Source organism: Engystomops pustulosus, chromosome 9, assembly GCF_040894005.1.
Source record: "Engystomops pustulosus chromosome 9, aEngPut4.maternal, whole genome shotgun sequence".
Classification (NCBI taxonomy): Eukaryota; Metazoa; Chordata; class Amphibia; order Anura; family Leptodactylidae; genus Engystomops; species Engystomops pustulosus.
This window is the reverse complement of record NC_092419.1, coordinates 89,254,719-89,270,109: the sequence shown is the minus strand read 5'-3', so window position 1 is coordinate 89,270,109 and position 15,391 is coordinate 89,254,719. Positions and strand designations below refer to the sequence as shown.

General features: G+C 44.2%; 1 protein-coding gene and 1 long non-coding RNA gene across 2 annotated transcripts in view; one reads left to right on the top strand and one right to left on the bottom strand.

The window, feature by feature from the left end:
- PTGS1 (prostaglandin-endoperoxide synthase 1) overlaps positions 1 to 6,900 on the top strand; it is a 77,054-nt gene extending 70,154 nt beyond the window's left edge. Inside the window, exon 11 of the mRNA XM_072123465.1 lies at positions 6,412 to 6,900. Coding sequence (XP_071979566.1) covers positions 6,412 to 6,770 — 359 coding nt within the window. The 3' untranslated portion in view covers positions 6,771 to 6,900. The remainder of the gene's footprint in view (positions 1 to 6,411) is intronic.
- Positions 1 to 15,052, bottom strand: part of LOC140076770 (uncharacterized) — a 47,891-nt gene extending 32,839 nt beyond the window's left edge. Inside the window, exons 1-2 of the long non-coding RNA XR_011849651.1 lie at positions 15,011 to 15,052; positions 13,828 to 13,912 (exon numbers count right to left, since the gene is read on the bottom strand). This is a non-coding gene — a long non-coding RNA (uncharacterized lncRNA). The remainder of the gene's footprint in view (positions 1 to 13,827; positions 13,913 to 15,010) is intronic.
- Positions 15,053 to 15,391: the final 339 nt, after the last annotated feature.

Below are 15,391 nucleotides of genomic sequence, written 5' to 3'. Positions count from 1 at the left end.
CAGGGGGACTTGCTACCGTTGTGTTTAGCTCTTAGTGACACACATATCCACCTCAAACACCAAAGTGGGACAATTTATTAGGGGTTTGAGTAGAATTAGGCAGAGTCTGCTGATTTATTTTTTTTTTAGCTGTATTTCATTTTATAGCTCAAACTCATCTTGCAAAGCAGTGTGCTTTCATTGTAGGCAACAAAATAGCCATAGGAGAACCCCAACGGCTTACTTAGGCCTACAATAGCGTTATATTTTCCTTTTTTTTGTTTGCTTGTGGCTGGGCTTGCTGGCATTAGTAGTGCAGCTAGTACCATATTGTGAGTATAGGGGTTTGAATAGAATTAGGCAGAGTCTGCTGATTTATTTTTTTTTTACCTTTATTTCATTTTATAGCTCAAAGTCATCAGGCACAGCACAAAATCCAGTTGTGTGCTGTCAGTGTAGGTTAGAAACTAGCCATAGCAATAGGATAGCATCGTTTTGTTAAAAAATAAAAAAAAATTAAAAAAAATAAACACAAAAAAAAAATTAAAAGTTTACACTTTAATTTGGAAAATGTTTAACCCGAGGGCTAGGGGTAGAGGACGAGGGCGTGGACGTGGGCGTCCAACTACTGCAGGGGTCAGAGGCCGTGATCCTGGGCGGGGTGAGACACCACCTGCTGATGAGGGAGCAGGGGAACGCCGCAGAGCTACACTCCCTAGGTTCATCATGTCTCAAGTTACTGGGACTCGTGGTAGAGCACTGTTGAGGCCAGAACAGTGCGAAGAGGTGATGACGTGGATTGCGGACAATGCTTCTAGCCATTTGTCCACCAGTCAGTCTTCCACGCAGTCCACCCATGTCACCGAAATCAGCACTCCTCCGGCTCCTCCACCTCAGCCTCCTTCCCCCCAGTCTGCCCCCTCCCAGCAAAATTTGGCATTTGAACCGGCATACTCTGAGGAACTGTTTTCTGGACCCTTCCCACAGTCACAAACCACTTGTCCGGTTGCTGCTGAGCAATTTTCCGATGCCCAGGTTTTCCACCAGTCGCAGTCTGTGGGTGATGATGACATTATTGACGTAGTGGAAGAAGTGTGTAAAGAGGTGTCGGACGATGAGGAGACACGGTTGTCAGACAGTGGTGAAGTTGTTGTCAGGGCAGGAAGTCCGAGGGGGGAGCAGACTGAGGGATCGGAGGATGATGAGGTGACAGACCCAAGCTGGGTTGATAGGCCGGGTGAACACAGTGCTTCTGAGACGGAGGCGAGTCCTATAGCAGAACAGGTTGGAAGAGGCAGTGGTGGGGCCAGACGGAGAGGCAGGGCCAGAGCTGGTGCATCAGCGCCAAATGTTGCCCGTAGTCAAGCTCCCGTGGCGAGGGCTAGATTTTCAAAAGTCTGGAGGTTCTTTAAAGAAACACCGGATGACCGACGGACTGTGGTGTGCAACCTTTGCCAAACCAAGATCAGCAGGGGTTCCACCACTACTAGCTTAACTACCACCAGTATGCGCAGGCATATGAATGCTAAACACCCCACTCAATGGCACCAAGCCCGTTCACCTCCGGCCGGGCACACCACTGCTCCTTCCCCTGTGTCATCTGCTAGTCAGCCCCCTGCCCAGGACCCCGGCCCAAACACCTCCAGTGCGAAAACCCCATCTTCGCCTCCACGATCCTCCACAGCATCCACCAGCGTTCAGCTCTCCATACCCCAAACGCTGGAGCGCAAAAGGAAGTATAGCGCAACCCACCCACACGCCCAAGCCCTCAACGTCCACATCTCCTAGTTGCTTAGCCTGGAGATGCTGCCCTATAGGCTGGTAGAGACCGAGGCCTTTCGAAACCTCATGGCGGCGGCCGCCCCTCGGTATTCGGTCCCCAGCCGCCACTACTTTTCCCGATGTGCCGTCCCAGCCCTGCAGAAGCACGTGTCAGAGAACATCATCCGTGCCCTGACCAACGCCATTTCTGACAAGGTCCACCTGACCACGGACACGTGGACGAGTGCTGCCGGGCAGGGCCACTATATGTCGCTGACGGCACATTGGGTTAACTTGGTGGAGGCTGGGACCGAGTCTGACCCTGGGGCTGGTCATATACTGCCGACGCCGAGGATTGCGGGGCCTACCTCGGTCCAGGTCTCAAAGGCCTACTATGCCTCCTCCTCCTCCCACCCCTCCTCCACCTCCTACTCCTCCGAATTACCATCCGTTGGCATGCCTCCATACATGGTCCCCTTATCAAACGAGCTGTGTCAGGCAGAATTTTGGGTTGTTTTCATGGATTCCACATCAAACTTGTTAACTTTGTCGCCACCCTGCTGTGTAATCCACAAAATATACTGGCAAACTTTTATCATTTACCGATATTATTTGAGCGCTTCTTGCGCATCTGTTTACATTCCCCTCACCCGCCATATCCCAAACTTATAAGAACGCTACTACACTTGATCTTATACAAAAGGTTCTTAGAAGTGCTGTTTGGGGAGTAGCCTAGAGACAGGGGCTTGGATTGGCGAAAGCTCGCCTGGCAGCGGAGCGCCAGCTCCATCCCAAGATCCTCCGAATTACCATCCGTGGGCATGGCGCCATCAGTCGGTAGCTCTAGGCACAGCAGCAGTGCCGTCGCTAAGCGACAGCAGGCGGTGTTCAAACTGCTGAGCCTAGGCGATAAAAGGCACACCGCCCAAGAGCTATTACAGGGCATCACGGCGCAGACCGATCTGTGGCTGGCACCGCTGAACCTGAAGCCAGGCATGGTTGTGTGTGACAACGGCCGTAACCTGGTGGCGGCTCTGCAACTCGGCAGACTGACACATGTGCCATGCCTGGCCCATGTGTTAAATCTCATAGTTCAGCGTTTCCTCAAGCCATATCCCAAACTTATAAGAACGCTACTACACTTGATCTTATACAAAAGGTTCTTAGAAGTGCTGTTTGGGGAGTAGCCTAGAGACAGGGGCTTGGATTGGCGAAAGCTCGCCTGGCAGCGGAGCGCCAGCTCCATCCCAAGATCCAACTAACATAGTTTTAACTGCAGCACCTTTAATCTACTACTAGTTCACTGCCTCCATACATGGTCCCCTTATCAAACGAGCTGTGTCAGGCAGAATTTTCAGGTGTTTCACCAGATACATAGTGGAACGCGGCCCATCTGTCGCCGCCATGCTGGAGACCTGAAGTTGCAATCATAGCAGCGCAATATGGATGCCCCATACTGTCGCTCTTAATCATGGAACCATTTCCGTAAAAACAATTAAAAATAGAACCACTATGCTATTCCATTATTCCTAGGTGAAATATTCAAACGACCCGGCCTGCTTTGAAAATTATAATTTTTTCAAAGTAAACGCTTCTGGCCCCCAGGCCCATTTTGGGTGGGGAGGAGCCGAGGAGGGGCTTGGACAGGCAAAAGCTCGCCTGGCAGCGGACCGCCAGCTCCATCCCAAGATTAGGCAGCCTCAGAGGCATCCATGCATGCTGCCCCTGCTGTTTCCTGTCCATTTCGCCTCCACGATCCTCCACAGCGTCCACCAATGTCTCCATGTGCAACTTTCAACTGTCTATACCCCAGACGCTGGAGCACGAGAGGATATGCAGCACATCATCCCCTTATCAAACGAGCTGTGTCAGGCAGAATTTTCAGGTGTTTCACCAGATACATAGTGGAACTCGGCCGATCTGTCACCATGCTGGAGACCTGAAGTTTCAATCATAGAAGCAATATGGATGCCCCAGAATTAGTCATCATGGAATCATGGAAGTCGTCTCCATGGCTGCCTCCCCATGTCGTCCCTTTATCAAAAGAGCTGTGTCAGGCTCATTTTTCGGGTGTTTCACCAGATACGTTATGGAACTTGGTCACTATGTCGCCACCATGCTGTGTTATCGACTAAATATACCGTCAACCTTTTGTTCACATAGGAAATCATTTCAGCGCTTCTTGCTCACCTCCTTTGGTGAAACCTGAGTCCATTTAGGGTATGTCGCCATGAGACTCTCTAGCCTGCCGCTGCTGCCGCTGCCTCTGCATGCCGTCCCCTATAGTGTCAGGGTCAATTATTGGATGTTTTAGATGCTATCTAGCCTCATTCTGTCACTCTGTCATGGCCATGCTGTTGCCCATAATTTTGGCATAATGGTGCGATTAGGCAGCCTCAGAGGCATCCATGCATGCTGCCCCTGCTGTTTCCTGTCCATTTCCGTGGTGTTTCCATCCTTTTCTGAGGTTCCCAGGTGTTTGGCCAAGCTTCCCTGTGCAGAGCCTTGCTCCCCTTGAAAAATGCTCGAGTCTCCCATTGACTTCAATGGGGCTCGTTATTCGAGACGAGCACTCGAGCATCGGGAAAAGTTTGTCTCGAATAACGAGTACCCGAGCATTTTAGAGCTCGCTCATCTCTAGAGGTAATCGATGATATCATCAGCAGTGAGTGTTATAGTCAGGAAACTCCACATACTGCAGTTTTCTGCATGTTTTCTTATACGACTGCAAAAACCTTCCTGGAAATTAACATTTTATAGAGTGGGCAAAATGCCAAATCTGCGAGGTGTGCTCTGGCAGAGCTACAGGATGTTCTAATTTTTCAGAAGTCTGTCCCACCCATCCTACCATTGAGAGCGCTATTATATACCTATATACTGTACAGCACAGTTTTCCTGCATTGCACTAGAAATCCCTATAGCCAGCAGCAGATAACAGTATAAGTAACTAAAGGGGCAGAGAAATAGAATAAGAATGGGAATGTCTTGGATCAGATTTATTTCAGTTTTATGGTTTTTTTTTTACTATATTGAATCATATGTGGACACCATATACAATATTCTTAGCTTCTCCTGCTCTATAACATGCTGCCTGCAGATAGGACACTATTTACAATCTACTTAACTCCTCCTGCTCTATAAAATGCTGCCTGGAAATTGTACATTTGTGTACTATCTATTTAGCTCCTCCTGCTCTATAACATGATACCTGCAGTTATCACACTTTGTACAATCTGCTCAGCTCCTCCCGCTCTATAACATGCTGCCTGCAGATAGGACACTATGTACAATCTGCTCAGCTCCTTCTGCTCTATAACATGCTGCCTGCAGATAGAACACTATGTACCATTTGCTCGGCTCCACCTGCTCTATAACTGTCTGCCTGCAGTTAGAACATTTGGGCTCATTTACTAAGGGTCCTGCGGATGCGATTCTGTCAGGTTTTCCCGAATATTTCCAATTTGCGCCGAATTGCCCCGGGTTTTTGGCGCACGCGATCAGATTGTGGTGCCGGCTTTCATGCGACAGAAATTGGGGGGCGTGGCCATCGGCCAACCTGACGGATTCGGAAAAAACACGGAATTTAAAAAATGATTTGTGTCACAAGATCAAGCACTCACATGCACCAGGAAGAAGCAGGTGAACTCCGACGGACCTCAGCGCAGCAGCTACACCTACTGGATATCGGGCGCACGACCTTAGTGAATCCCGGCAGACCCGAATCCACATCGGACAACGTGCCGCGGGATCGCGACTGGACCGGGTAAGTAAATGTGCCCCATTGTGTACAAGTTGCTGGGACACTGTAATGTGATTGTGATCTGATACAATTCTGTTTCCTTTTTTTCCATGATATGTTTTTATAAGTTTACAATTTTATGTCTTTTATACATCTTGCACTTGTATGAACATACTTTAATAGTTTGGAGTACTTAAGGAGGCTTAAAATGTTTAATTCCTAAAAGTCAAATATGGCAGACCACAAACCCACTAACCGCAACCCACTGTGGGCAGCCAGATTTTTTTTTAATGTTGACCTATACTTATGAATCTAACTCTGAGGCAATGAGAGGAGTTCTCCAAAACTGTAGCATTTTTTTCATTATATCATAGAATATTGATATTAAACAACTGAATTACATTTTTTTCAGCGTTCCTTCCATTTTATTAAATAAATGTTATTGCTTTTGTCATAAAAAGTTCTACAATTTTCCAGTATACTTTCTGTATCAATTCCTCCTGGTTGTCTATATCTCCGCTTGTTGTCATTCCATAGGAAACTCCATAGTTTACTTCCAGTGGGTGGAAATCTGTCCCTGGTCATGTGATGTCACACAGGTGCACAGCTCGTTAGTATCACAGAGAGTAATCAGAGCTGTGCACCTGTGTGACATCACATGACCAGGGATAGTTTTCTATCCACAGGAAGTAAATATTGAAGCTTCCTATAGAATGACAAGCAAACAGAGATTTAGAAAACCGTGAGGAATTGATACAGAAAAGATATTGTAAAATTGGCTGAAAGTGGACAACCCCTTTCCACTCATTTAAAATTGGTTAAATTTTGAACCTTGATAACAATTGTGTTTCCATGGTAACAGACTACAAACAACCCCCCTTGGACAAAACGGGAAACTTGATTTTAATTTTTTTGTAATTTTTCTTACACAGGTGAAACAGAAGTCGCAGCACAACTTGAATCCTTGTATGGTCATATAGATGCACTGGAGTTTTACCCCGGCATCCTCTTGGAAAAAACGCATCCAAATTCTATTTTTGGAGAAAGCATGATAGAAATAGGAGCGCCATTTTCACTCAAAGGACTTATGGGAAATCCTATATGTTCTCCAGAGTACTGGAAGCCCAGCACATTTGGTGGAGAAACAGGATTCAATATTGTAAAGACTGCTTCACTCGAGAAGCTGGTGTGTCTGAATGTGCAGAAGTGTCCACACGTGGCCTTCCATGTGTCAGTGCCTGGAGAAGAAAGTCCTATATCCACGGGGGCAAAGACCAGCGATGAGCTCTAGCAAAATGTTGTGCCTTTAGTTAATTTGTGCCTTAATAAATTGTTCCAGGAATCTGACAGTAAAAGTGTAAATTTTTACATTTTATACCGCGTTTTATGAAGTTGTCTCAATACAAAACCTGTTTATATTATTATAATAAGTGCAGTGGAATCTTTTCTGCTTTTTTTTTTTTTATTTTTTTAAACCTCAATTGGTCACAATATTATTTATTTCATGACTTTCACAATCTTGCTAAGTGAAGACATATTTGGGAGAATAGTCTGGCACTCTGTCACTAGATTGTACACCCTTATTGTACTGTTTAGAGTGTAAATGGTAGTTTCTGAAACTCCCACTTTTGTGTAAAATCTTGCCCTTCTCCCCCAAAGTCTTGAGAAAATGAGCAAAGAAGGGTCATATATCCTCCCAAGAGGAGTCAAGTTTACAGGTTCTGTGAACTACAGAGATACAGGCAAAGGGATTGGCCACCTTTACACTAAAACTTAAAAGGTAGGCCCACTAGATTGATTTAAGCCCCCCTCAGGCTCATTTGCATACAGTCCTACAGTCCTGCCCCCAATCCTAATTTTGGCTGATAAACCCCCTCATCGTCCTCGTCTTCAGGTTCCTGGTCTTTTTCCCAAATTACAGCAACATTCATGATTGGGCAGATTCAGCGACCGCGCCGTCTTCTTTGGGCTCTCAGGGTGTGGTCACACGTTGAAGTTAAAACTGCATCGTAATTAGTTTTGGGTTGGTTTTAGGTGGTATAACTTATTTTAACAAGTAAAAGACATCAAATGAATAGGTAAATGGCATTTGTGGAACAGCTTTCTCCTTCAAAATCAAATTGACCCGTTGAGTTCATGTCTTTCACCTGTGAAATTGACAAAACTGCACCTAAAACCACCTCAAAGCTGATAGCGATGCAGTTTTAACTGCAACGTGTGACTGCACCCTTAGCTCTGCACACGTGCAGTGTGTCACTGCTGTAAAACTTCAGTGAGCGGAGGTACAGCTAATGATGGGCTGCACAGGATGGATGGAAGATCACATGTTCCTCCGGGGAGTGAGATGGGGAGGGCGGTCACAGGATCACTTAGGCCCCTTCCACACTAGCGTTTTTCATGCGTGAGTTCTGCGCGTGCTTTTGACGCGCAGAACTTGCATTGCACTCTGTCCCATTGTTTCCAATGGGTCTTTCCTCATTTGCGCTGTTTTTCACGCGCATGCTTGCGTTTGTTTTGACGTGCGTCTAAATCGCAGCATGCTCTACTTTTGCGTTTCACACGCGTTTTTCCCGCCCCATTCAAGTCTATGGAGACGCATCAAAAATGCATTGCACTCGCAAGCATTGCAAGTGCAATGCGAGTGCAATGCGTTTTAAATGGATGGGTTGCTAGGTGACATGAATAATTCCCCTGCTCGAGATCGAGCATTTAATTAAAAAAACACAGTGAAGAATAGAATAAAAACAGTGAACACAGTGAACACAGGATCATTTAAGTGAAAAACACAGTAAAGAACACAGTGAAGAACAGTGAAGAACAGAATAAAAACAGTGAACACAGTGAACACAGGATCATTTAAGTGAAAAACACAGTGAAGAACACAGTGAAGAATAGATTACAGATGTTCGGCACATCTGCTTACTTGTCGGGAGATACGCGCGGAACGGTGCGAACAAAATAGTATGTGAAGAACAATATATATGTGTGTAAAGAACACATTGCAGATGTTTCCATACATCTGCAATGTCTTCTTCACACATATATATTGTTCTTCACATACTATTTTGTTCGCACCGTTCCGCGCGTATCTCCCGACAAGTAAGCAGATGTGCCGAACATCTGCAATCTATTCTTCACTGTGTTCTTTACTGTGTTTTTCACTTAAATGATCCTGTGTTCACTGTGTTCACTGTTTTTATTCTATTCTTCACTGTTCTTCACATCTGCTAACTTGTCGGGAGATAATATATGCGCGGAACAGTGAAGAATAGATTGCAGATGTTTGCATACATCTGCTAACTTATCAGAAGACATTCTTTTTCAATTAAATAAAACATTTTATTCCCGAACCATGGTCCCTTTGAAAAAGTGCCATTGACGTAAAAAACGCGCATGAAAAACGCACCGAAAACGCAAAAAAACGCGAACAAGACGCGCGTGAAAAACGCAAAAACGCTAATGACTCCAAGGAAAAATGGAACAAAAACGCAGCCAAAAACGCCAGTTTTTCACGCATTGCACCCTGACGTGAAATGCAACGCTAGTGTGGAAGGGGCCTTAGAAGGATCGGGACAACGCTGGAAAATTCCTAATGAAATTAAGTTTGACAAGTGTTTGTTAGCCTGCCCTCAAGCCACAGTTAAAATTTATATTACAATGGCCAACCCCTTTTAAAGAAATCGAGAACTGGATCTTTACTTATAGCTCGCAGTCTGAGCTTTACCTATATAGCACACACTGATTACAAAACGCTGCACAGAGGTTGCCAAATTGGTCCCTGTCCTCAAAGGGGCTCACAATCTAATCAACCTACCAGTATGTTTTGGAGTGTGGGAGGTAACAGGAGGACCTGAGGGAAACCCATGCAAACACGGAGAGAACATACAACTACAAGGCTGTAATACTAACCATGAAGCCACCGTGCCGCCGCTACATGTTTCTAGGTACTATAAGCTGCAGTTGTTGCACTCCTTTTACAATCTTCAGTACTAAAGAGAACCTGTCAAAAGGAGCTCTTTTTCTGGCTCCCCCATGTCCCCATAGATAATAGTGTGCACATTACCAAAGTGTTTTTTCCGATAAAAAGAAAGAGACACATGACGGAGCAGTTTTCCAAAGGGGGGAAAGGGCGCTTATCACCGGCCACTCCCATGGGACACAGCTCCGCAGAGAGAAGGGTAAACTTTCATCAAAAAGACAGTTTTATTATAAAAACACTTTGGCAATGTGTACAGATAAAGGGCTTCTGATGACAGGTTCCCTTTAATGCTGGAGTAGATGGCGCTGTACTGTGTGTTCCTCTGGTATATGTATACACTCTGGTGTTAATGTTTTGTTATTCTCTGGTGTTCTCCATCTTGATGTTGGTGTTACATATGATGGTTACTGCTTGTTCTTAAATAAAGTAACCCAGTTTGTTCTCCTATAGTGTCTGTGTACTGCTGGTCTCTGGAACTCTGATATGTCTTTAATGACACTCCCCTTACATGTTTTAAACTTGACTCGTCTTAGGCAAAAAAATTACCCTTCTCTACTCATTTACATAGTGATATTTCACAAAAAAGAGGGAATTCTAGAAAGGACATGTCATACCCTACCTGAGAGGACCAGAAGTTTAAATCTGGTGACCATTTCCTTTTAAAGGGTCCAGAGATCTTTTACTTGGGATAGATATAGGTTCTGCGGTTTGCATTGCACATAATTGTTAGCAGTAAACCAATGCTGCAAAGGTCAGAAACTACAGAATCGAATACCACATCAATTGCATCAACCAAAATCATCTTTTCCATTTATCAGGGGTTCTTGTAGTAACATCTTTCTTCTTTCTATTAACCTTGTAAAGGAAATCTATGAAGAGGTCACAGAGTAGTCAATGGAAGTCATTAAAGGAAGGTATAGAGCCTTTTATTTCCGATTCAGTGAGAGAGATTTATCAGAAATGTCTGATGTTAAATTGTTCTAGTTGCCCTTAGAAACCAATCAGAACTCGGCTTTGATTTTGTAAACAGCCGGGGGAAAATGAAAGCTGAGCTCTGATTTGTTGTTATGGGCAACTACAACAGCTTTACCTCAGACAATCCTAATAAATCTCCCCCAATGAACAGAAATATTTCAGCATTTTTACTGGAACAATTACTATTTCTGAGCATTTTTATGTATTCCTCTGAAAAGTACCGCATATACTAGAGCAGCGATGGAGAACCCTTTAGAGACCGAGTGCCCAAACTACAACAAAGACCCACTTATTTATCGCAAAGTGCCAACACAGAAATGTGATTTGTGATTTATACTCCCTTCTCTGTCACAGCTTTCATTCATATCAGCACCTGAGGACACCAATAAAGCAGAAAATAGAAGAGATTTGGATGATTATTGTAGCTTCCCTCCAGAGTCCCATAAACAGGAAGAATTGTCAGGGCCGGAGCAGGAGCTACAATGATAATCCAGATCTGTCCACACCTTCCCACTCCTCCAGTAGTCCCAGGCAGCACTGTCACTTTAAAATAGCTCTGTGCACAGCAAGTCCTGGGCTGTCTGGGACTGCAGGAAGATACATGGAGTCCTCTCTGCTGATGGCCTGAGTGCCCACAAAAAGGGCTCTGAGTGCCACCTCTGGCGCCTGTGCCATAGGTTCGCCACCACTGTACTAGAGTATAAACAGAGTTTTTCAGCACAAAAATCGGGCTGAACAAACCTAACTTGTCTTCTACTCGAGTCTATAAAAACCCCCGCAGATCCTCCTCTTGCTTCGGGTGCTCCGGCTCCATCTTTGGGTCCCTCTGCGATGCCATAGGCGCACAAACAATGACATTGGCAAGCGGCTGACCTCATTGTGTGTGCCAACCATGCGTAGAGATCCGAAGACGAAGCCAGAGGACCTGCGGGGTTGTCGGAAAGGTGAGTACAGAGTAATTTTTTTTAAATAGGCTTGGAATACTTAGGGCAGAGGCTGGCTGGCTATATACAGGGGGGGGGAGGGGGATAGACTGTCTATATACTGGGAGACATGGACTGATGGCTAGATATTGGAGGGGATGGGCTGGCTACATAATGAGGGAAGGGGGCTGGCAGGCTATATAATTGGTGGGAAGGGGACTGGCTAGTTATATAGTGGGCGGGGGAGAGGGCTGGTCAGCTTCATACTGGCTGGAGGCGGTGACCAATGCATTTCCCACCCTAGGTTTATACCCGAGTCAATAGGTTTTCCCAGCTTTTTGTGTTACAATTGGGTACCTCGGCTTATACTTGGGTCGGCTGATACCATCACTACAGTGACGAGTGCTGCAGCTACTTCAGTGTGTACAGTGACATACACATCAGTGTGGCTGTGTCTGGTATTGCAGATCTATCCAAGGTGCAGATCTGCTTACATAAACCAATAATGAAGGGGCCCAGAATTTCTGGCGGATCACCAATCATTGCTCGCCGTCACATCACAAAAAGGCTATTATTTTTGTCGAAGATCACCACGAGCAGATCGCAGAATCCAGCTATCTTTTCTTTGAAAAAAAAATCAATGATATTACTAAGAAAATATTATCGGCAGGACATTCTGTGGTTTATGTAAATGACATTGCGTATCGGATAATAGAAGGTAGTAGTAAGACCACACAGAATGATACAAGTGTCTGCCTTGTAGTGACTGCTATCAGTAACACCGAGGCTTTTGCATTCCTACAAAAGAACGTAACTTCCCCTTTCCAGTACCTGGAATAATAGCCTTTTCATGGACGATATATTAGTAGCCACTATGCAAACCTGAGTCTGTTTATTCAAGGTTATATTTTTCTCATTTGTTCTTCCAGTCAACAGATGATATTTTCTGGAAGTGCTTTTGGTTAATCACATAAATAGGACAAATAGGAACTTTAAAGGGGTTCTAAATCCCATTCCTGCATCATTAATGAGAACTCATCCAACGTGATGACATTATAGTTCATAGTTTCATAGTAGAAAAGGTTGGAAAAAGATGCAAGTGATCATTTAGAAGAAATCAATAAAAATAAAACCTGACAAGACTTATGCCAGATGGCCAACATTAGTGATTTTTCCCCGACCCCAGTATGGAATAACATCCTCAATAGGTGTAGACTAGAGATGGGCAAATCGATTCTAATGATTCTAACTTCGGTTAGAATTTCAGGAAAAATTTGAAGCCGAAGTTTATGCTGATTCGCGGGAACCATAATGCTGTTTTCACCCTCCACCACTCTATGACGTTGCCAGTGTTTGGTTTCCCCCTTCATTTCATCTGCCAGAAGGATGAAAAGCTTCAGGATTGATAGCCAAAAGCAGGAGTGGATACAGAACACAAAGGACATGCAAGTATCACATTTGCTGGTCATCTCTGGATCATATTCTGGATCAACTCCTATTTGTTTTTTGCTTTAGCAATAATGATGGATTATTGACCGATTGAAAGAGGACACTGACACGTGAAAAGAAGGGCAAAATGATCAGTGAAGTCAAATTACTGCCAACACCCTCTCCACTCTTTAGGGGGGTTTCTATATATATCACTGTATAAACTATGTGGATTTGACACGTAAATCTGGCTGTAAACTAGAGCCCCAAAAGGTATTACAATGTGCGTTTTACTGAAGCCCCACAACTGACAGTGTAATTTCAGCGAAAATCACTGTATAAACTACGTGGATTTGACACGTAAATCTGGCTGTAAACTAGAGCCCCCAAAAGGTATTGCAATGTGCGTTATACAGATACCCCACAACTGACAGTGTAATTTCAGCGAAAATCACTGTATAAACTACATGGATTTCACACATAAATCTGGCTGTAAACTAGAGCCCCCAAAAGGTATTGCAATGTGCGTTTTACTGAAGCCCCACAACTGACAGTGTAATTTCAGCGAAAATCACTGTATAAACTATGTGGATGTCACACGTAAATCTGGCTGTAAACTAGAGCCCCCAAAAGGTATGGCAATGTGCGTTATACAGATAACCCACAACTGACAGCTCCCTACTGCAGATGCATGAATGTCAAACAGATTTCTTCCTATTCGATTTTGTCACTAAATAGAACTGCTATTTGGGATATACAGATCCCCCTTAAAGAACAACCAGGGATTGGTCCACCAATCGCTACTGCAGATGCATGAATGTCAAACAGATTTCTTCCTATTCGATTTTGTCACTAAATAGAACTTCTATTTGGGGTATACAGATCCCCCTTAGAGAACAGTGAGGGATTGCAGCAAGAATCGCACAGTACAATAGCAGCAGCTGGACGTTACAACATGAAGTGTGACGTGCTGAGATAGAAAATGGCTGGTTTTATAGGGCTGTGTGACATCACATAAACCTGCCGGTCGCTGATTGGCTTACAGGTCTGCAGATGTCATCGGGGTGTTCCTTTCTCCTTCCCAGAGTTCTCTGCCCCATGTAACACGTTGTTCTCGCGCCCATTTAGCTGAAGAAAAGAGGAAAAAAAACAACTTTGTTCCCGTGAATCAGCATAAACTTTGGTTTCGTGACGAAACTAATTTTTCCTGAAATTCCAATAGAAGTTAGAATCATTAGAATCGATTCCCCCCATCTCTAGTTGTGGGTGCTGGGGCACCAATCTCCATATTTGGTGGGACTGCCCTATGATTCGCAGATACTGGAGATGAGTTAATCATATGCTCTATTTGATCACCATGATAAATCTGCCCCTATCGCCAAATAAAGCTTTGTTGAATGAAAAGATTCCTGATATTACTGCTCCTTCAAGGAGATTTGTGTCCTTTTTCTTTCTTGCAGCCAAGATAGCCATTGCCACTTGCTGGCAGATATCTGCCGTACCACTAGACCTGATTACATCTAAGCTAATGTGGATTATGGTGAATGATACTCTCCAATGTCTTATTAGCCATAAGGAAAATTACATTTTCATAATTTCACTTTCATTTGTTTTTCACCCGCATGAAACACTCAAAGGGTTAACAAACTCTCTAAAGGTTGTTTTTAGCATTTTGAGGGGTGCAGTTTCTAACATATTCTAACATATAGGCCTTATAAAGTCACTTCTAGCTAAATTGGTCCCTCCAAAAAGAAGTTTTGCCGATTTTCGTGAAAATCTGAAAAATCCCACCTAAAGTCCTAACATCTTGGAAAAAAAGGAAAAGATATTTGTAAAATAATGTCCAGTAAAAGCAGACATAAAGCAAATGTTAGTTATCAATATATTTTGATAACATGAATAACTTTCCCAAAAGTAGAACATTTGGAACTTGGAAATTTTTTTTCCAAATTTTAGCATAAATAAAATGACATCTTACACAGTTTACACTAAAGAAAGAAATATATTTTGGCCTCAGAATGCAGCAAGATAAGAATTAATTTTTCTACAAAGTTTTAGATTTTTTTTTACATTTACTGATATAAATTTAGTGTCTCCGTTATCCTACCGACCGAAAAAATAAAAGGGAGAACATTTGGAGCGCACACTGAAAGCTGGTCCAAACAAGGTCCAAAGGAAGAAGAAGGGGGGGGGGGGGGGAGTCATGGGGAGAAACCCCAACATTACCTAGGAAAGGTCACTAGAATACCTTGCGGTCCCTTGTTGGGGTTTTCTACTGTGTCATACTCCTGTGTCTGTAAATAAATACTGTATGAGATATGATTGATGATGTCACAATGACCTGGAACCTCAAGCCACAGGTGATGACATCACAAAGCTCAGATAACTCCCATATACATATCCACTCTGATTTGCATAATAGGCCACACCCATCAAAACCGACCAATCAGGAGCAAGTTCATGCCGCAAGGCCCGCCCCTAGGGTATAAAAGGCCGCACACAGCGCCCACTCTGTCATTATGGCCGGTGACATGGAGACAGCAACATCCATGGCCAGTCTTGAGGAGCAAGCCAGCCTGGAAGAATACAACCAGCTCCTACACTGGA